Below are 23,413 nucleotides of genomic sequence, written 5' to 3' on the forward strand. Positions count from 1 at the left end.
ACTCTACTCCTCATCCACATGGCAACAAAGATTCTATATCAAGTGCATTCACAAGTAATAGGATGCACTCCAGGGCGCTCAGTGTGATTGATACTGGTGGCATCAGCTTGTTTTTATTTAATTTTTTATTTCAGACAAAGTTTTACTATGTAGCTAAGGCTGGCCTCGCATTTAGTCCTTCTGCCTCCATCTTCTGAATGTTGAGACTGCAGGCATGGCCTGTGTCTCCTCACATTGCTTCTTTCTCTTCATTCTCTCTTAACCTTGTTTATTTACTTATGACACTGGTAATAAGTCTTTACATGCTAAACAAGTATTTGACCACCGAGCTACACCCTTCCCAAAAGCCAGCACCAGATTTTGGGGTATTTGCATAGAATTTACCAAGAGAACATCTCTAGTTTGAAAATCCCAAAGTCTGAAACATTCTGGCCTTCGTGTTGGTACTCAAAAAGGCATGCACTTGGGTTTTCACACTAGGGATGCCTCATCTACATTGACTTGGCCATTTCTAGTTAAAACAAATAAAAAAAAAAAAACCCAAAAACACATAGCTAGTCAACACTTAATAACACAGAAAGAGAAAGAGGAGTGCCCAGATAACACTGACCTATAAGCCGATCCTTCATTCTGAAAGGCCAGGAAAGACACAGGACACATTTCCTACCTTATTCGGCTCCGGGTGCTTGGAGTGACTGATGCCGTGGGAGAGGAAGACAGGGAGAGCTGTGGTGACGTGGTGCCCATAGCCATGAGAGAGGCTGGTGATGCTCCCTCAGATGCAGACATGTCCCGTTTCATTTCTTCACTACTTCGTCGAGACACTGTGAGAAAGTCATCATGGATATAAACTAGTCCAGCCACTGTGGAGCTCACTATGGAGGTGTCACACAAAACTAAAGCTAGAACTACTGGCTGCTCAAATCAACACAAGATAGTTATTTGTATGTCGATGTGGACTGCAGCAGTAATCACATTAGGTGAACTATGGAACCAACCTTGGTGTCTAACAACAGAGGAAGGGATAAAGCAACTGTAGTGTACATACACAGTGGATTTCTTTTCCCAGCCAAAAAGAACAAAGTTTCACCATTTGCAGGGAAAGGGATGCAGTTGGGACTCTAGGTAAGAGGATCTGACAACATTTTATATTATTTACACAAATTAAGTCAGTCTCACAAAGGCAATTATATAATTTCTCTGATTTGTGGTTTCGAGATACTATACGAGTCATAAAATCAAAGACATCCACATTACATGAAGCAAAACTGTCTAGGGGAACAAACAACTAAAGGAAAACAGGAGGAAGATGGGGGGATGTGATCAATTTATAGTTGTATAAAAATCCAATGTAACATGGTACCATGTACAATGAATAAACACATGCATTTCCTAATTTAAGAATAGGTTTCTGTGGGTGAAAACATGTGTGTCTCAGGTTCTCTATTTGTTTCTTGTACCTTTCTTGACTTTTTTTTTTCCTATTCGCTTTGCCCTATTCTGGGTTTTTTTGTTTGGTTGGTTGGTTGGTTGGTTTTTTCAAGACAGGGTATCTCTGTGTAGCTTTGGAGCCTATTGTGTCATTCGCTCTGGAGACCAGGCTGGCCTCAAACTCACAGAGATCCGCCTGCCTCTGCCTCCCGAGTGCTGGGATTAAAGGCATGTGCCACCAACGCCCGGCTCCCTATTCTGGTTTATTTTTATTTTATTTATTATTACCATTATTGAATTCTGTTTACTTTCTAATGGGAAAGAAAGGAAGGGTGTGAATTTGGATGGGCAGGGAAATAGGGAGGATCTGAGAGGAGTTGGAATAGGAGAATATCAGAATATGGTGTATGATATAGAATCAGAGTATACTGTATGAAACCTATTTCAATAAAGAAAAGGAATGAAAACTCGAGGAAGAAAATATCTCAGTAAGATTAAGAGTTACTTTATGTTTTGATATATAGAGATGATTTTTCTGAGAGAAAAGGATGGAATGCCTTATCAAATAATTTTTTAACTGTAGTGAATATGTTGAAAATTATAATTACATATCTTTAAGAAGAACAAAGTGATATACATGCTTAAATTTTTTTTTAGTTTGAATTTTGAGATTTTCTTCTGAAGATTCCTAAAGAACAAATGGTACCCTGTGAGAGGAAGAACTAATACTTGATCTTACTGATGACTGGATAGTATTTACTCTTCACTCAAACACTTATACAGCTGGGAATTCATATCTACAATCCCTATAATTTCAAAACTGAGGCAGGAGGACTATCATGAATATGAGGTCAGCCTGGGCTACAGAATGAGACATTATCATAAAAAATTTAAAAAAATAAAATCTGTGAAAAGATTGGCAGTGGAAATACACAGTGTATCACATCTGTGTGAACAAGTGCCTTGTTACCATGTAGCATTCAGAGGGTCTGCTAGATATACAATGAGTACTATACAAACACTGCTAAAAACCAGAGTGACATTTGCAACTCCTCACCCCTACCCACACTCACATTATTAAAATAAACACACCCCTTCTAAATGTAGTAAAACACTGCTAAAGGGGCAGAAGGAAAGATGCTTATTCACAGAGCCAGACACAGTTCTGGGCCAGGCTACTGTTTCAAACACACTCCAGTAAGACAGAAAACTAGACACAGTTTTGGGCCAGGCTACTGTTTCAAACACACTCCAGTAAGACAGAAAACTGACATAGGGGAAAAAAAAAAACAAAAAACAAAAAACAAAAGAACAAAAACCAAAACACTGCAGCCTTCCTGCCTCAGCCTCTGCAAGTGAACACAAGGTATGCTGCTGCACCCACTCTGGCTGCCTGGATGAATTCAGGACAAGCACAGGTGGCATTAGTAAAGTGTTACCTTAAAAGATCCAAAAGGGGCAAATGCTTTCTCCTATTAGGTGACCTTACAATAACAACTTACATGTTTTTAAGCATAATTTATGGATACTCTTTGTTTTCAAGTATGCTGTTATGTCTTAAATCAGTAAGTGTTTAAAGTGGCATGCTAAGACTCTGAGATGAGATCAACATTTTATATAAGTGCTGAAGCCTTCAGCTTCATCTGAAGTAAGCTGGGAACGAGGGTGGGCGGGAAGAAGGCAGATGCGCATGCTCACTCCATGTGGTGGAGGACATTAATAATACCATGGCAGGGTTATCAGCAGTTTTCTTTTCCAGGTGCAATTGAAAAAGCCACAAGGGAAAACAGTATAAATAACTGAAATATGCAAGAGTTAGCTCAGAAAACAAACACAATAAGCCTTCAATGTCATCCTTGTAGGGTGACTTTATCATACTGGCCAACTCAGCATCCAGAAAATTTTTGGTATGTTTTCTTCAAATCAGTCTTTGCATACCTAACTCTCTCAACTTTCACGAAGATGAGCCTTCACGTGTCATCTATTGTAATGTAGGCAACTGAAAACTTCTAGGAGTTTTTTCAGACAAAGTCATTACCTGAGATGGTCTTGGCACTTTCCATAGCAGGGACTCTTGGGAGAGAAGCAGGTCGGCTAGCTGAAGATGTTCTTAGTAGATGCTCTGCACAGGTGGAAAGTCACAAAAGTCACTATGAATGCTCAAAGAACAAGAAAGGTGACTTTTGCCTTTCTTAGCTTAGCTCATCTCTCTTCCTAATCCAAGACCCTGCAACCCCCAGACAGCGTGTTTATTAAAAATAATCTCCACAGACATGTACAACATCCCAGGTCAACAATGTGTTACTGGAGGTGACAGTGAGACGTGCTACACATGTGTCTGTTTCTAAATCATTTTATGCCACTTAGATCTTCAAAGCAACTGAATCAAAACTATGAGTCCCCTTATTCTATGGGCCTAAGAAACAAAGTATACAAACCCTTGCCCCTCTGTGCCTAAAGGGGACATCACACATACATGTATCCATAGACAGACCTGGACAGTATAGTTAAAACTCCAGAATAACAACAACACACCATGTAGCCACCGAAGGAGAATAAATTCATTTTCATTTCAGGCAGGAGAAGGGGAATGAAAAACACAATGGTTATTAAGCTGGGCCTTACTAGCAAAGAAAGGGGTTGGGAACGGCATTTAAGCTACACAATAGGAACAAAGACACAAATTAGAAGAAAAAGAGCCTGTTTGGATAAAACATGGGGTATATGGACAACAGGGCATGAGGGAGGGAGCTCCCCCAAGGAGGATGATGCCGACTGGGAGCCTTTACTACCCCATCTGTGGGCTCTGGTCTGAGGGCCAGTCTAGTCTCAGATGCTCCCTCTATTATCACTTCAGCTTGGTTCTTGAACACAAGCTTTCTTAGGGATCTCTTTAGTTCCTGGAACACTGGGGCAACCGTTTTTGGCCCTGCCTTTCTCTCTTCCTGCACAAGTCTTATCTAGGACTACAAAACCAACAGGCTGTTCTCAGGCTAAAAGACATGAATGCATGTGTTCTGTCTAGCCAGGATCTGATATGTTAGGGATAAACGACTAGTATAAAACTAAACAATAATGCCTGTATTTAATAAAGACTATTATTAGCCTTGCTTTCCAAGAATACCCACCCATTTCTTTTTTTAAACACATTAACTATTTAGTGGCTGAAAAAGCAGGTCAATGATAAAGCATGCTTTAGCATGCATGGGTTCAATGATAGGCAACAAAAACAAAAATTACAAAGACAAAAAACCAAAACCAAAACAACAACAAACCACAAAACACATAGAAAACCAAAGGAATTACCAATTTACTTGCTACCTCTCTTAAAACATCATAATGTGAATAGTAATGACATATAGTATTGTTTCCAAACAATTTTCTTTTAAAAATACATTGTATTTTTAATTGTGTGTGCGTGTGTGTGTGTATACACACACACACACACGCACACACACACACGAACACAGGTTCCTTGGAGATGGAATTACAGGAAGTCATGAGCCACCTGACATGGATACTAGGAACCAACCTCCAATCCTCTGAACAAGCAGTATGTACTTTTAAGCACTGAGCCATCTCCCCAGCCCCCAAATAGTTTTAGGAGCATTTAGATTGAAATAAAATATAGTGCTTTCTACACAGGAGTCCCAGGAAGTAGGAAGGATAGCTTATATTATACATAAGAATAGAACAGATACAGATTGAAATTATTAGTGATTTCATCATAAACACACTTCATTTTTATGTAAACAGCTTACAAGTATCAGAGTCCCAAATCCTATCAGCTTTTATAGGAAAAACATTGCATGCACAAATTCTAACACACAGAACAGAAATAGGAAATAGAAATCAGTTCTATTTACTTATTTGTGTGTGTATGTGCATGTGTGTTTGTGTGTGTGTGTGTGTGTGTGTGTGTGTGTGTGTGTGTGTGTGTGCATCTGTGTGTCTGTCTGTACATGCACACATGGAGGTCAGAGATCAAAATCAGGAGCCATTCACCTTGGATTTTGAGACAGGATTTCTCTCTGGTCCCTGGGTCTTGCCACTGCTTGGCTAGCTTACCACAGAGCCCCAAGGATCTGACTGTCTCTGCCTCCCAGTGCTGGGCTTAAAGTGTGCAACCCCTTGCTCAGTTTTCACATGGGTGCTGGGGTCCAACTGAAGACCTCAAGGTTGCACAGAAAGCATTCTGTCAACTGAATTAACTCTTCAGTCCCGGAATCAGTATTTTAAATTTAGTCAATTATGAACCTGAAGGATCATTTCCTTAAAATCTTGTCTCCCAAAGAACAACATAGCAAATTAGGAAAGTAATAAACAAATTATATAGACATGTAGTGTCTAGCCAGATGTGGTGGCACACACATTTAATTTCAGATGCATACAAGCCAGCCTGGTCTCAATAGAGAGTTCCAGGCCAGCTATACAATATGATGGCGTCTCAAAAAGCAAAACAAGGAGTGTCAGTTATGGATGGGGGCTCCCAGCTTGCTCATTCCCTGTGTGAAAGTGCCCCCTTATTCAATCTTACCCCTACTGTACACAACTGGGAAAATGTTCATGAGAGTTAGTCCCGACACTGCATCCCACTTGTCCTTTTCATACTGCATGTCTGAAGGTCCATACCGGTGTCTCATTTCAGCGTGTGGTCCCTGCCACTACCCAATGGCTATCAAAGAACCTGAAAACAAACCCTGGATTCGGTATTCTGGAGAGCAGCCTTAGAAGCCAAAGGAAATTAAGAGGAGCCCAATAGATGAATACTTCTTAGAGCTCACTAAAATATGTTAATGGACTTTTATTTGAACATCTGAAAGCCCTCCTCTGCTCTGGCTTCTCCTGGTTCACTGTTGAAGACTTATGATGCCAGTAACTCTGCAGCTGCTTCTCCTCACACCTCTCCCAGGCAGAGTCAAGAACTTCATTTCTCCCTATACCTGGCTGCTACCAAAATAAAACTACCCATGTACTCACAGTGCCTTTTAGATTGCTCCACTGGAAGGGTAGACCCTGACTGCCACGCTCACCTAGCTAGAAGAAGCCAGATCAGTCGTTGCCCCAACTCCATAGCAGCAGTCAGGGTTACCCTTTCAGAAGGGAGGTGGATGATAAAAAGAAACTGTAAGACAGAGGGAGAATTGTGAGACACTTTTTCTATCAAACACAAATTAGTCCAACAAGAACCCTCTCTCTCCTTTGCACCCTGATTAGTCAATTGCATCAGACTGAAATTGACCTTCCACCAATGGGATGAGATGCCACCTATATCACAGATGAAACAGCTATTCTGGTGGAGGCATTCACTAGACCTGTTTAAGTTCTGCCTGGTCCTTTTGAAAAAAGAGAAATTGCCTTGCTAGATTACTTTCATTTTGTTCATGTGTTCCTTTGTAAAACATTGAGCTTATTCATTTCCAATAAAAGTGAAAAGGAAATTCAGAAGGGAATATACTCCTGGCTCAATGCCCAGCAGAGCAGCACTGATGAAAGTGCAATAGGAAAATGGAGCAAGGTAAAGCTCCACAGGCAAGAGAAAGGCAGACGATCAAACTCATTTTAAGGAGTTAGGACTTTCTCCTGTTGGCATGGGGAGCCAATGAAGGTTTTATCAGCCTGGCATGCAGGTACATTCCTATAATCCTAGCACCTAGGAAACAGAGATGATGAAGAATTTCAGTCCTCAGCTCCATAGCAACTTTGAGGCCATTCTGGGCTATGGAGAGACTTTGTCTTAAAAAACAAAACCAGGGAGGGGAATAGATATGGAGGTGTTGTGCCCAAATTCTGAACCCCCAAATCACCAAGAGGCCCATTTCAATGCAAAAGCAATGACTCTATTTAACGAGCTAACCCCATTAACTCGGGCCTTTCATCCATCCATTACAGCAGATGGCTGGGGAAAGACCCCGAGAAACCACGAGACAGAGATCTTACAGGGCAGCGTAAGGGGAGTGTCTAGGGGTATACAAAGGTTCAGGATTGGTGTGCCTCCAGGCTTGGAGGGCTTGCCCTGTGTTGATTTGTCAACTGGTTATGGCCCATAGGCCCTCCCAGGGTGGTGGCTATGCTCTTCGAGTCATTGCTGGGCACTTGTCCATAAAGCACACCCAGAGCTGTAAAGCATAGTACCACCAGCTAACTTCTGATTGGTTCCTTGCCATGAGACGGGCATCTGACCTCCTAGTGACCAAAGCAAGGTCAGGCAAGCACGTGTTAGGCTGTTATGGCTGCCAAAATGGGGAGCTGGTTCCTTCAGAGGCAGCCAAGTTTTTAAGGGTGTAGCTCCTGGTACATCAACCATGCTTCAGTGGATGGACACAGACCCAGCAGTACATAGATAGAACAAACTTGAGTTGATAGTAAATTTAAAACAAAGGAGAAGAATATGAAAAGCTGAAGGTGGGAAGAGAGATGAGGTTCCTGGAGGAAGTTAAGGAGAAGAGTTGGAGTTGGATATGGTAAAAATAAACTTTATGGTATTTTCAAAGAATGCATTTTAAAAAGAATGTTTTCAAAAGGGATTCTGGAAAACCAGTTCTTGCCTCAAACTCCAAGTCTGACTAGAAGAGGTGGAAGCCATTCTATACCAAGACAAACTACCTCAGCAGTTAAGTCCCCAGTGCAGTGTAGCTCATGTGTAGAGAACTCCCACTCCCGCTGTAAAAACCCAGGGCAAGGGAAGACATGCTCATCTGAAGGCATAAAGAAAAAAAAGACATTGGTCTCTTCACAGTTGTTCAACTTTCAACAGAGAACTGGAAAAAACACAATGGTAAAAGGCTAGACGTAGAGCTTATACCTGTAATCCTGGCACATAGGAGAAAAATCTGAGGCATGACTGGCAAGATGTTTCAGTGGGTAAAGGGCTTGGTTGTACAAGCTTGACTATACTTAAGTTTGATCCCCAGAAACCACGTGGTAGAAGGAAAGAGGACTAACTTCCAAAGAGCTGGCTGTCCCTGACCTCCATAAGCAATCTGTGACACACACACACAAGACAGATAGACAGATCATTTGAAAGTTTGAAGCCAGGCTGGGCTATATAAGAGAAATTATCTTTTTAAAAAGAAGGGACAAGGAAAAACACCAGTATATCCAGTCCTCTACCCAAGACAGAAGGCAATTTTTTAAAAGATTTATTTATTACATATTCTGCCTATGTGCCAGAGGAGGGCACCAGATTGAATTGTAGATGGTTGTGAGCCACCATGTGGTTACTGGGATTTGAACTCAGGACCCCTGGAAGAGTAGTCAGTGCTCTTAACCTCTGAGCCTTCTCTCCAGCCCCGACAGAAGGCAATTTAAAAAAAAAAAAAAAAAAAAAAAAAGAGGAAGTAAAAAGACAAAAAAATTATCAGTCTCATATATGGTACTGATTTTTAACTGACAGGGCATTTAAAATGTGATTAACCTATTCCTAGTGGGAATGGTAGAAAAAAAAATATGCAAAATCAGCTAGGCTCCCCTAGTTTTGTTTTGTTTTTAAACTTTTTATCTATCCTGACAAATCAGAAAAAAAAGAATATCTGTGTCAGTCATGATTCCCTCAACTGAAAAGAATTGCTAACCTGAGGGACCATGTGAGTACTACTATTGCCCTGGTGGGTGCTTATCCTTCAGTGTACAGAGGCCAAGGGCACTGCTGAACAACCTACCCTTCACAATCAACCCCCTAAAACCAAGATCTGTATAGCCCCAAATGTCAATAGAGCCAAGGTTGACACACCTTCTAACAACTAACAAGTCTTTAAAAGATTTATTTTTATTTGAGTGTGCGGCTTTTGCTTGCATGTATGAACATACAACTGCATATGTGCCCACAGAGGCCAGAAGAGGGCCCTGGGTCCCCTGGAACTGGTTAGGGATAGTTATAAGCTGCCATGTAGTTGCCGGGGACAGATCCCATGTCCTTTGTAGGACAGCAAGTGCTCTTCACTGCTGAGTCATCTTTGAAATCCCAACAAAAATTTTAAAGTTAAAAAATAGGATGTTAATAGAAGAGCTAAAGTAGAGGAGTAAAACCATGGTCAATGGACTCAAGAAAGCAGGAGAAAAAGAACAGGGCAAGGCAAGCAGAAAACATTTATCCACATGGCAGGCTTTAGTTCAGGCACGTGAACAAGCATATTAACACTGAACAGTCTAGATTTAGTTATATTCAAATAGGGTCTTACTGAGAAGCCCAGGCAGGCCTAGAACTCAGTCTTCCTGCCTTGCCAACTTGAGTACTGGGGTCACAGGCATGTGCTACCATATTTGGCTTTGCACGATAAATCTTTTCCTTTGCTTTGCTTTTATCTATGCCTGTGTATTAAAGTGTGGGCTTTTTAAAGCATGTTGTTGGGTCTTAACTTTTTTATGTGTTCTGACGTTCTGTAAAATGGGGATGGCAGTACCACATTTTCCGTGAAGAACTATGAAACAGTTCCTGCAGTGACATGCACTCTGTATTACCTATTATAATTTAAAGGCATCAGCCTGGAAGGTGGCACACACTTGTACCACCACACTCTAGAACACCAGCAGGAAGACCTAGAACTCAGCTCACCATACTCTAGAACACCAGCAGGAAGACCTAGAACTCAACTCACCACACTCTAGAACACCAGCAGGAAGACCTAGAACTCAGTCCATAACACTCTAGAACATTGACAGGAAGACCTAGAACTTATTTCAAGGCTAGTCTGACTACACAGCTAGACTTTGCCTCAGAACAAAAGAATACATTTCTCATGAAAGCTTCATTTACTAATAATTCATTTGCATACTTATAGTTAAGACATATTAGTAAAAACTTTTGAAAAAGACATACGCCAGGTTGGCAAACATAATCTCAGAGCCAAGAAAATAAGCTAATTAGTCACAGAATCTAAAAATTAACAAGTGAAATGTTAAGAGTATGTTAGCTATACCTTGTACAGGAATTTCTCCATAGTTTGATCTCTTATCTGACAGGGCTGTCAGGGGCTTGGATGTTGAGATTGGTCCACTTATGGAATGTCTCTGAAATAAAAGCAGTTATGTTAAATCTAGTACTGAGACTCATAGAGAAAGCACATGCTTCAAAGAGTAGTTATCTAGTTACAATCAATGTATAATTCCTTTGTTCTGCTATAATAAGGATATAAACATGCAATAGACACATACAATGTGTGATCAGTACTCTTAAAAAAAATAAACTTGGGGACTAGGGAGAGAGCTCAGCAGTTAAGAGCACTGACTGATCTTCCAGAGGACCTGGGTTCAATTCCCTACAACCACATGGTAGTTCACAACTGTCTGCAACTTCAGTTCCAGGGGATCCAAAACCCTGACACAACTGACAAACATGCAAGCCAAATACAATTGCATGTAAAATAAGAATTAAACAAATCATTTTTAAAAAGTAAATAAACTTATGAGAATATACATATATATATATTCCTATGCAGTTTTAACAGCCAGCATCCTCTTCACTTTCCTGACAATTAAAACATCCCAACTAGAATACTGACACAGTGAAGACACAGGACTCTTCTTCTCCACAAGGATGCTTCCTTGGGGCCCTTTTACAGTTACACATACCATTGACTCTGACAGCTTCTGGCACTCTGAATACAATTTAATTCCTCTGTTTAAAGAGATTCTTGAACTACCATATGCCAATGTGCTAAACACAAAATTAGGTTCCAAACCAAAATGTGGATGTGTTTCTATGGTGGTTTTATTGTTTGTTTATTTTGTCCTGGTCCCAAACAGACCTCAACTATGCCTCCCTGGTACAGGCTGTGGTCTATAACTCAACACCCTGCCAACAGCATATTAGGTGTTTCCTTATCCCCTGATGTCGGTACACAGCAGCCTGAAATACCCACCACTACTGCTCTATCTCCACACACACACCTAAAGACAGGATCTCATTGTGTAACCCTGGCTGTCCTGGAACTTGCTATGTAGACCAGGCTGCCCTCAAACTCACAGAGATCCACCAGCTTCTGCCTCCACACTCCAACCCTCAGTCATATTTTTTTTTAAAAAAATCTACACAGAGAAACCCTGTCTCGAAAAAAACAATAATAATAATAATAATTTAAAATCTAGCAAACTTGGGCTGGAGAGATGGCTCAGCGGTTAAGAGCGCTGACTGCTCTTCCAGAGGTCCTGAGTTCAATTCCCAGCAACCACATGGTGGCTCACAACCATCCGTTATAAGATCTGGTGCCCTCTTCTGGTGTGCAGATATACATGGAAGCAGAATGTTGTATACATAATAAAATCTTTAAAAAAAACATCTAGCAAACTTTCAGCTATTTATTTCACTCTCCAAAAAAACCTATACATCTTTACATCATTAACCTTTAATTTTGGCTATATAGGGACTGATATCTTCCTGTGAATTTCATTTCCATTTCCTGAACATCTTTTCATTATGTTGACATACAAATTACTTCCCCTTTACTACATGTTGTTTTCAAGTTATTAAATGCAAGTCTTCTCTAAGACAGGTAAATATTGTGACTCTATTCTCCTATGTATGGTATGCCTTTGCTTATCTGTCTTGTCTTTAGGGACAAATTTTAAAAACCCTGATTCCCAAGTACCATATAAGCTTTATATACAGTGTTATAATTTGGGCCTACCAGTCAACTTCAGTATGTTACATTCAGAATCTATGCCTACCCTCATATTAAATAATCCTGATGGCATGTCATATGCTTACCTAGTTATTCAGAATTCTACGTAGACTACTCCTACCCTCATACTAAATAATCCTGACATTTGTGCTGAAAATCAGGTAGTCTACCCCAGGACTCTATGCACTTTCTGATCTCTCTTCAGTGAAATGTAATGTTAGTGTCATACAATAAATGTTGAAATCAAGCACTCCAAATCTTCAAATGTTTTACCTATTCAAATCCCTTTGCATTTCCATATAAATAGAAAAGTTGTTGGATTCTGTTAATGACTGTAAGATTGTTCTGGCAGGGAATTAACCTACTATATTACTGATGTATGCTTCATGACAAAGTACCCACATAATTCACAGTGACTTTAAACAATAAACATTTATGATCTCATGATTTCTATGGGTCCAAAAGCTTATCTGAATAACTCTAGCTCCAGGTCTTCAGTGAGAAGGCAAACCTAGCTATCGATTATCACATGACAGACAGGAGGAAAGGTCTAGGGGGTCTTGAAAAAGTTCATCCACAATGGTTGATGGTGAGCCTCAGAGCCTGCTGCTAAGCTTACTCACATGGTCCTCCACAAGAACAAGCAACAACCACATTGGCATTTACAGAGGGTTCCCTCGGAGTGAGTGAACCTGAGTAGCAAGGAATGAATCTAAGAGGAGCACTCACAACAGAAGCCAATCATTTTATAACCTTTTCTGGGAAGTGTCATTATATTAATTCTGCTATACTCTATTCATTACTAATAAATCATGAAGTCAGCCAACAAGAGCAGAGTACACAAACAGTAACTACCAGGAGATGAACTCACTTGGAGAGTTTACAGACTGCCTACAATAGTTATTTCCAGCTCTCTTAATCCTTTTAGAAGTTACTTTTGAGGTCTTTAGAGTATCAAGCATCCGAGAGCTATCTGGATGTACTTTATTTCCTATCTGTTCAAGGAGGTTTCTTCATAGCAGCTGAATGAAGTCACACGATTCCCTACCCACATAGACTATTGGAAGTGTTTGTCTGAAAAGTGTGTACAATTGCTACTGAAGAGTTCTTCCAGCCAGGTCTTGTAGGGCTTCACTCCATGCACAGTCAGACGGTGGCCTCAAAGATTCAAAAGGATACCCACGAAAATGTCTGGACCCTCTCTGCAGCTTCCTCTTCCAAGGAAGTCTGCCCTGAAAACTCCAGTGGTCTCATTTTCCTTGAATGTTGACTTGTGTCCTCACATCTAACTAATTGGTTTGTCTTTCTCTGTTCTAAGGTAGTTCATCCTCCCTAAACCACGACTTAGAAACTGCCACCAGGAAAACAATGCGAGCCACAACAGGACTTCCTCACCTGTTGGTATTTTGTTCAGGGACCACAGTAGTGCAATATCTGAAAACAATGGTTCCTACATTTTGTCCAGCTTCCCATTCATTTGTGACAACTCTTGCTATTCCACATGACAAGAATTATTTTCCTGCCCACAGAGTTTTTAAAAAACTAACACTCAATCTTGGTGCTGTCTCAAGAGATTCTAGGTCATGAAGATGATGTCTAGGAATCTTATTCTAAACTCTTATGTAGTGTTCTGTGCAGCTAGGCTTGAGAGACACTGGACAGAGTAACCATGTATTAAAGAGCATTACAGTGAGTCTTGTTTCCAGCTATAGATATTTTTAATCCTAAGATGCTACAAAATGACATCTTAGACAAAAAATGTAACAGATAAATGCTGGAGACGCTTTGTCTTACTCATCTTATTTGAGGTTTGTTTTACTTGGCATCTTGCTTTGCACCTTTAGGGTTTCTTTTAAAAGTCTGATTAATAGAGAACATCTAAAAAGGATTAATTCTGCAGGCAAAACATGGAGCTTCCTTGCTTTCCTTTTAAATTAAGATGACATGTTGCATAAACATGAAAATGCAAAGCCACTGGCCGAGAAACTGCACTTATCCCAGACTTTAAAAGTCTACTCACAAATCACAGGGCCAATCATTAACCCAATACAGAAGTCAAAAAGGAAATGCCCAAGCCCTTATTTTAGTGTGAACAGCAGCCACAGCTACCCTTATCACATTTTCCCTTTGGCTGCTCTCACCATGTTAAGAGTGTTTCACTTAAGCCATACACTGAAAGCGGCTGGGGAAATGGCATGACAAGAGGTCTCATGAGCTCCACAGAGAACAGCCTTTTGCCTTGCTCCTGGCTGCACTCCAACAATGGCAACAAACACAAACTCTGAAAGTCATTTGTAATGGATCAGCCATGTCATATCCTTGAGCTTGACTGTGACAAATAGCCCCTAATGAACAACTCTTCTCTCAATTCAAGCCTTGTGTAGATGCATATTTAAAACTCTTGTGTATGTGCAAGTGTGTAGATCTGTACACTTGAGTTCAGGTGTCCAAGGAGGCCCAGAAAAGGGTGTCAGATCCACCCCGGAGCTGGAGTTATAGACCATTGTGCGCTAACCCACACGAGTGCTGGGCTCTGAACTTAGGTCCTCCGGAAGAGCAATAGGCTCTTCTTAAGTGCTCAGCCATGTCTCTAGCCATTAAGTCTGTAAGCTTTGAAGTGATCTGCTGGACAACAGAAGATAAAATATGCCAGCTTCTACATACTCAGATATCACAGTTTTCCAGAAGAACATCACAATTCATAATTTGCCTCTGTTAAAGAAACTCATGGCGTTTTAGAAGCAAATCTTATAAATATCTCTTCTGAGGCAGTCAATTCACCTACCTGAGACACATGTGTGCGTGACTGAAAAAGAGGATCTAATGTGCAAATTTAACCTTTCTGAGCCTTCGATGACCCTGGGCACTCACCTGCATGGGGGAAACAGCAGCTGCAGGAGGGGTTTTCATGGGACTTGGACTCAGAGGTGTTCGAGGAATTGCAGCTGCAGCAGCATTTGGTACTACAAAAATAGCAAATGAGAAAGTCAGTGGCAAAACATGATGCAGGGGGAGTTTCCTACTCATCTCCATGGGAAGATTTGCCTATTAGCTGGTGCTCCTAATTTCCTGCAAACTGTATGCTGTGGACAATGCCTGACTGATGCTGAGACTATGACACAGTTATTTCTTCTCCTGCCAGACGAATGGTTTGCTTCCCTAGGCCCGTACTTCATTTTTGCTATTTAATCACATGGCTAAGAAAGAAAACAAGAGGGCTGGGACACAGCTCAGTGGTAGAGCACTTGTAACATGCATGAGAAACCCCCCCCCTTCCAGTCCCAGCATCACTATTCATGTATCTTTAAGAGACAGAATAAGAGGCAGACACAGCAGTAAACACCTGTAATCTCAGTACTTCAAAGGCTGAGGCAGAAGGATTAACAAGTTGAGACTAGACTGAGCTACTTAGCTAGTATTCTAGGCCAACCTGGGCTGCACAGTAGGACCCTGCCTCAAATAATACAAATGCACACACACGCACATCAGACAATCTACAGTTTTTATGAAAGATGGAAGATATATCTTCAGGGTGAGTGCTGTAAGAGCTACCCCTGAAGTGCAGTGGTGTTGGACTGTACAAAGTAAAAGAAGAGTAGCCCACTGGTTACAGAACCTTGATCTGAACTTCATTCTAATCATAAGACAATTACAGCATTTTAAATAGAGGAGGCTAGTTTACTGGCTACTAGCTTGAACTAAAGTTGATGTCACTAAAAATGAAGAAAGAGAACAGAACAAAGGAGTCCATGTTGGAAATCAGACAGTGAGGAAAATGGTTTAAGCCAGAGTCCTAGGTTTCTGGTTCCAGTGACTGAGTAGAACCATGCTGACACTAGGCTTGGGGGACAACGAAGCTGGAGAATGGGGTCTGGTCTGAACACAGGATGCTAGAGGTACTCAAGTGTCAATGTCAATGAGGCACTTGGGTACACATAATTGAGAAATTTGGAGGAAGGTTAGGATCTCGAGTTATGTATCCAGAAGCCTGCACATAAAGAAGATATGAGAATCACAGGAATGAGTGTGATCCATCTGGGGAGAAAAGACACTGCTGTGTATGGGAAGTAGGGTGTGCAGCTGAGCAGAGTCAGACCCCTGTCGAACTTGCCTTGACTCGTGACACCACATACTACATGGCACTAGATGACACTATATGACACCATATGCAAGCTCATGAAACTGAGAGAAAAATGATACAGAACAGCAAACCAGATCAGGAGGCTAAGTCAAGTGAACAGAAGCATAAGCCTTGGGAACCCCAGACAGGGAATCCATTACCTTGAGATGCACTGTCGAAAGACTTGATGAGGGTTTTTACTGTGGGAGTTGGCTCTGAGGAAGTTGAGGACCTTCTGCTTAATCCCATCCCTTGCCGCAAGGCTGCCAAATCTCTTTCAACAGCATTCATGTAGTTGTAGACCCGGCCTCGCTCCTCCTCTTGCCTAACAAAAAAAAAAAAAAAACAAAACAAAACAGTGAAATAAAGGCATTTGCATGTATGAGAAAAATGCACATTTTAAAACTCCTGATTGAAAAGCACTGAAAGGTATTAGGGTTTGTTTTTGTTTTTTGTAAACTGTACCAGTTGAACACAGCAATTGCCTGACCTAATATTCTCTGCCTGGTAAACAGCAGGAAATGATACTGAAATGCTCATATCAGGTTATGCTAAGCAAGTTAAATAGCCATCAAGTTCCATTTTCATTAAGCATCAGGTGAGGACATCAGTAATCAATTAGCAGTAAATCGGGAGGCAGACTGGCCGCAGCCTGACTCAACTGGGAACCTCTGACCTTGTGCTGCCAGGAAGGCACAGCCCTTCTCTGGCACCTGGGAATTCACTAGCACATCATTGAGGCTAGTTTCAGCTAAAGCACTGTGCTTACATAGGGACATACAAAGCAATGGAACCAAAAGCTCCACTTCCCTAAGAACCAGATAAAACTGCCACAGTCTCCAAAGAGAATCCCTGAAAGGACTGGAAAAGCTCATTAAATTAATTAAGACCATAAAATATTTTATTCAGCTCTGTGAGTTCCAGGCTAGTCTGGTCCACACAGGGAGTTCTAGGCCAGCAGTGGCTACCCAATGAGACCCTGTGTCAAATAAATAAATAAATAAATAAATAAATAAATAAATAAATAAATAAATATGTAAGACTATTTTATAAAAAAAATTATTTTCAAAATACAAAAAACTGCTAAGAAAAATAAGTGTCTTACATTTTAAAAAATACATATTTAGCCAAGCAAGGTGGTGCATGCTTTCATCCCCACACTCAGGAAACAGAGGCAGGAGGATCTCTGCGAGTCCAAGGCTACCCTGGTCTATATATAGTGAGCTCCATCCAGAACAGCCAGGTTTACATAGACAGACCCTGTCTCAAAATAAGTAAATAGATAAATAAACAGGAATGAAATTTGTATTTAATTGCTTAGAAGACAACTATATTCTCACTTTTTCTGTTCAATCTATTGAGATATAAAAATGCCAATCTCAGACAAATGTGTGTTTAGAATAGGGAAGAATATTTTAATAACCTTTTCAGATAATTGCAGCTATTGCATGATACACACTAAGATGCAACAATGGGTAGTTACTAAATTTTTGCTAGTCTAGGAAAGTAACTTAGCCCTGAGACCCCACCTAAACAGGCAGAAGCCCCTGGGTTAAATCTGCAGTGCCAGGGGGGAGGCTTAGCTGCAGACTGGGACAGGGTGAAGCACTTGCTGAGCATGAATGAAGCTCTGCTTGAGAACCAGCACCCCAAGAAGAAAAAAGCAGCTACAATGCAGAAAATGAAGCCACGGAAATAAACTTCTCCTACCCTATCCACTAAAAACCACTGGTCGATTAAATACTTTGAAATCTTCTACCCACCAAATTCTGTAACATCATACATTGGCCATAAGAAAAATCTTGGCATTACACAGGTTTTTCAAATGCCTCCAATCATGTAATGCATTTAAGTCATATTTGATATTGCTAATGATAGCATCATAAAGCTCTAGGGCCAATGAGATGGCTCAGCAGGTAAGGGTGCTTACTTCCAAGCCTGACAACCTGAGTTTGATGCTCATGTTGTCAACCTGAGGATGCACGTGGTAGGAAGAGAAAATCAACTCCCACAAGTTGCCTTCTCATTTCCACAGGTACAGAATGGCACACACACAATAAATCAATGTAATTAAAAAAAAAATACTTTTTAAATTTTCATCTTGCAATGGCAGAAAAAAGTTTTCCAAAATTCTAATGCTCCCTTGAATACCTACATTTCATCAACAACAACAAACACCATCGGATGGTTTCCTCAATGGGACAGGCTCTAGTCATTTTTCAAGGAACTTCCTATCACATACCAGAATTTGAATAGCCAGTTTCTCTCCCAATCATTCTCAAAATAAAAAAGCTGTTCCATGAGAAGACAGAAGCTCAGACTGGAGCCGTCACACAGTGTTCACCTCAAGGCAACCTCACACTTGGAAACACATTTTTAAGTGGAAGTGCCTGCTCATACTTCCCATTTTGTCACAAGGAAGGTTGTAAATAGGGCACAACAAGACTCAGATTTGGTAAAAATAATACTTTCCCCCTTTAAGAGGGTATTTTTAAGTGAAATCCATGTTTTGTTTCATTTAGGTAGTTTTGCACTTAAAAAAAAAAAACAAAAAAAAACCTGTTACCGTGTGTTGTAATGAGATTGTGACTACAAGTGTACTTTGGTATAAGGCCTTGGTTCATCGAGTTGACATTTGCTCTTCACTATCAAGGCAAAAATCAGCACAGCGAAAACAGTCAACAGCCTGTTCGTATTATAATGAAGACTATGTGCAAGGGGTCCTGGAGGGTTCCAGGGACTGGTGGTATCGCTCTGACAACCACTGCTGTACAAGATGCTGTCTCATCTTTCTTTGAATAGTGTGTGGTGTGTGCAGGGGTCCACAGAGGCAGAAGAGAGCAACATGTCCCCTGGACTGGAGTCACCTGACAAGGGTACTGGACCCAAACTCGGATCTTCTGGGAAGAGCAGAAGTTCTCTTAGCCACTCAGCTTCCTCTCCAGCCCCAAAGTGCTGCCTCTTTTATCAGGCATTTCTTTGAAATATAAAGACTACTAAGCTGCCAGGATCCAATGGAATGACTGTTCAAGAACAGAATTTTGGGGCTTGGTGATAGAGTACTTGCTGTCAAGTTTAAGGCCCTAAGTTCATCCACAGCATGATGGATGGATGGACAGAACCAACTAAGTCACTCAGGGAAACTATCAAATGAGGCCTTTCTGATATTTATTTAATAATATTCAGAGAAAAGAGTAATGCCATCTTTATATCAGTGAGGATTCATTAGGCTTCATTCCAAGTTCTGCCTAAGGATGCCAATGAATTAACACTTAGCACCATATTAGGACTAAGTAATAATTAAATAAAAGCCTATCAAAGATATACTGCTTTACCCTATGCCTAATTAAGAATTATTCAAAGTGAAGTAAAATCAAATTTTTAAATCATAACATCGAACACATAAGTTCTCTCCCTGACTCAGATGGAGTCCCATAGTAGAACTCAGCATACCCCAGGTTACCAGATATCCTGTATCACCTCACAGCCATATTTATGAGTTTCCAATGATCTGTGTTACATGTCGGGGGTACTACTTTGGAGGTCATTGAAAAACAGAAATTCTGAAAGTGAGTGACGGAAAGAAACTTCACTGTACCAACCATTTGTTTTTCCAAAATCTGTAACTCAAGTTTACTGGTTGATCACCTTGCAAGCATTAGTTCATTTACTCATTAAAACACTATAATGCAGCTCATACTGCCTTCATTCTACAGGTGAGAGAACCGAGGCACATGGAAGTTAAGATTGTTAAGTGAGATCACACATCTACTAGGAGGCAGGGTCAGACAGAAGCCGACTCTGTCTGCTTCCAGACCTACGGTCTAAAGAGAAGCAAGAGTGCTGGGCTGTGAGGGTTAAGAAGAAAACCAGCACCAGTGGTCTAGCTCTAAATTGAGGCTCAGCTGCTCTATACTGAAACACAAAGTCAGCTTCTCACAACATACTTGCGTGACTTTATTTCTTCCAATTCCTTTGTGAGTTTCTCGTTCTTCTCTTGGGCCTCATGTAATCGCCGCTTTAGGTCACCAATCTCTTCCTGGGCTTCGGATTTGATGTCATTTGCGATGACCACCGCGGTCTGGAGATCAGCCTGAAACTGCCGCCACTCTGCAGATTCTTCCTACATTAAAGTTAAATTTTTACTTGCAAAGGAGTAAAATTTGTTTATGATTGATTTGCCCTAGCAAGTCATATTCTTGAATGGTGACTTTTTTTTTTTAATCCCAAGAGTTGCTGTTATCTATTTTTAACAGACAAAGCAGCTCTTATCAGTGAACTTGTTCTTAATGAAGGAAAGATTTGCCATCTGGTCTTCCTACCGAGGCATCAAGTATTCAGAGTGCTCAATAAATATTAATGAGAAAACATGTTAGACTTCTCTTCCTCATGCAATTTTCAAAGCAAGTCTTATGAAAATAAATATCATCAAAAATTTAGAGCTTTACCTCTGGAACTCTTAAGAAGATACATAAATGTTATGTGAAAGTATATAAATGTATACAAACGGTATGTGAAGGTATATAAATGGCGTGTGAGGTATATAAATGGTATGTGAAGGTATATAAATGGCGTGTGAGGTATATAAATGGTGTGTGGAAGTATATAAATGGTGTGTGAGGTATATAAATGGCGTGTGGAAGTATATAAATGGCGTGTGAGGTATATAAATGGTGTGTGAGGTATATAAATGGCGTGTGAGGTATATAAATGGCGTGTGAGGTATATAAATGGTGTGTGAGGTATATAAATGGCGTGTGATGTATATGAATGGTGTGTGAGGTATATGAATGGTGTGTGATGTATATGAATGGGGTGTGAGGTATATAAATGGCGTGTGAGGTATATAAATGGTGTGTGAGGTATATAAACGGGGTGTGAGGTATATAAACGGGGTGTGAGGTATATAAATGGGGTGTGAGGTATATAAATGGCGTGTGAGGTATATAAATGGCGTGTGAGGTATATGAATGGTGTGTGAGGTATATAAATGGCGTGTGAGGTATATAAACGGGGTGTGAGGTATATGAATGGTGTGTGATGTATATAAATGGTGTGTGATGTATATGAATGGTGTGTGAGGTATATAAATGGTGTGTGAGGTATATAAATGGCGTGTGAGGTATATAAATGGCGTGTGAGGTATATAAATGGGGTGTGTGTGAGGTATATGAATGGTGTGTGAGATATATAAATGGTGTGTGATGTATATAAACGGTGTGTGAGGTATATAAATGGTGTGTGAGGTATATAAATGGGATGTGAACCATACAGTGAAAAACTATAAATACCCTGACATCAAAAACTAGCAGGAAAAAAAAAAATCTAAAGTAAAGGAAAAGGAAGAGGAAGCCAGAAGAAAAACTGAACTCGCTGTAGGCAGACACAATCATACAAAGAGACTGGAAGGAACTGAGTGGTCTGCCGCTTCCCACAGACAAGAAGGATGCGGGTGTGGCTGGGCAGAGAAGTCTCCCCGGGGGCTTCACTTCCCCCAGAGTCACAGCTGGGCCTTGCATGAGCCCTCCAAACCTCAAAGCAATTTTCTAATGCCATGAAAGCAGCCAGAACAACTGTGTCAGGGCTCAAGGTCTATGATTAGCACATTCTCCCTCCACATCTTAGCAGCTTGGGTGCAGGCAGCTAACCCAACCCAGAGAATGCAGAAATCTCACATAAAAACAGCCTCATTTGTGAGTTTTGAAATTAAAAGTTAATAAACTTTCTTTTCAAAATGTAATACATTTCCTTACCACGTTTCCCTAAAATTATCACCCATAAATCACTTCCAGTACACCCAACTACCTTAAATCCAGTGTCAGTCCTTTCTTAAAATAATGGCACCTGCTTTCAGCCCAGAGCCCAGTGTGGCCAATATCCCACTACAGATTAAAGTCATGCTGCGAATCCCGGAAAACCGTGTTTCCCAGTGAGAGGGCACATGAAGATTCATCTTACCCGAAGTCTCCTGTGAAGTGTCTTGATTTCTCTTTCCATGTCATGCTTTTGGTCTTGGAGTTTTTTAACAGTATCTGAAAAGACCACAAAGATTAACTATTTCTCAAGTTCGTAATGATCTTTCATGTTCAAAAGAAGTGATATAAAAGAGGTGCTAAATGATAATCAAAATAAGTTTTCCTGTGCAAAGACTTGTTCACTTTCATCACAAAACTTAAAAGCACGAAAGAATATTCAACTCAACATTATAGTTTTTGCATCGCTTCCTAAGTAAACCGAAAGCAATTGTTATAAACATGCATATTATTGGCAAAAGGCCAATCAAAACAACACAAAAATGTGAACTTTAGAAGTTACCACTCTAAACCACGCAAGCATAATTCCCTTTATATCACTGGAATACACTCCAGAAAGGCGGCATCAGTAAAATTATTGATACAACTAACTGCAATATCCAGAGAGCTACCATTTAATCTAAGGACTAGCAGCAGTGAATACAAGAGGAAATTCCATACTGCTTGGTTGGAAGGAAGTTCTGCCTTAAAAGCCATGCACCCAAAGAAATGCCTCAGGAGGGCACCACACTGTCACTGTCCTGAGCAGCTGTCTCGCTCAGTGCTCTAACAGAGAAGGATCTTATTTATGGCACCAACCCTTCACTAAGAGTTTGCATATTGATGCCACAGCCCCCTCTCCATTCTCATTCATACTTTTCCTTTCCTCCTCCTCACACACACACATAATATAAAAACAAATCAATTGTTCAAATCCAGAGCCTCATATATGCGATGCATAGGTTTTCAACCACTGAACTACATCCCACATATCACACACACACACACACACACACACACACACACACACACACACACACACACACACACACATTTATATTTGTTTGTTTGCTTTTGAGACAGGGTCTCTATGCTTACTATGTAGTATGTAGCTCTGGCTGTCCTGAAACTCACTATGTAGACCAGGCTGGCCTCAAAATCAGAGATCTGCCTGCCTCTGCCTCCTGAGTGCTGAGATAAAAGAGTATGCCACCACATTCAGCTTTTTAAAAATCTGTGTGTGTGAGGGGGGGGGAGGGAGGAAGAGGGTGGGTGAGAGAGAGAGAGAGAGAGAGAGAGAGAGAGAGATTTGTGCATTTGTATACTCAAGTGAGCACAGATAGATGTAAAGGGGTCAGGGAACACCTTTAAGAGTTGGTTCTTGCCAAGCAGTGGTGGCACGTGCCTTTAGTACGAGCACTTGGGAGACAGAGGCAGGAGGATCTCTGTGA

At 40.7% G+C, this 23,413-nt stretch overlaps 1 protein-coding gene across 4 annotated transcripts in view; it reads right to left on the reverse strand.

Moving 5' to 3' along the window:
- LOC100768534 (cytospin-A) overlaps positions 1-23,413 on the reverse strand; it is a 96,381-nt gene that overhangs the window by 32,860 nt on the left and 40,108 nt on the right. For all 4 annotated transcript variants that reach the window (XM_027394199.2, XM_027394198.2, XM_035452037.1 and 1 more), the window contains 7 exons: positions 22,129-22,202; positions 20,118-20,293; positions 16,332-16,495; positions 14,922-15,013; positions 10,350-10,440; positions 3,470-3,553; positions 668-824 (listed from right to left, as the gene is read on the reverse strand). In XM_027394199.2, the coding sequence (XP_027250000.1) occupies positions 668-824; positions 3,470-3,553; positions 10,350-10,440; positions 14,922-15,013; positions 16,332-16,495; positions 20,118-20,293; positions 22,129-22,202 (838 nt within the window). The remainder of the gene's footprint in view (positions 1-667; positions 825-3,469; positions 3,554-10,349; positions 10,441-14,921; positions 15,014-16,331; positions 16,496-20,117; positions 20,294-22,128; positions 22,203-23,413) is intronic.

This window comes from Cricetulus griseus (assembly GCF_003668045.3).
Source record: "Cricetulus griseus strain 17A/GY chromosome 1 unlocalized genomic scaffold, alternate assembly CriGri-PICRH-1.0 chr1_0, whole genome shotgun sequence".
NCBI lineage: Eukaryota > Metazoa > Chordata > Mammalia > Rodentia > Cricetidae > Cricetulus > Cricetulus griseus.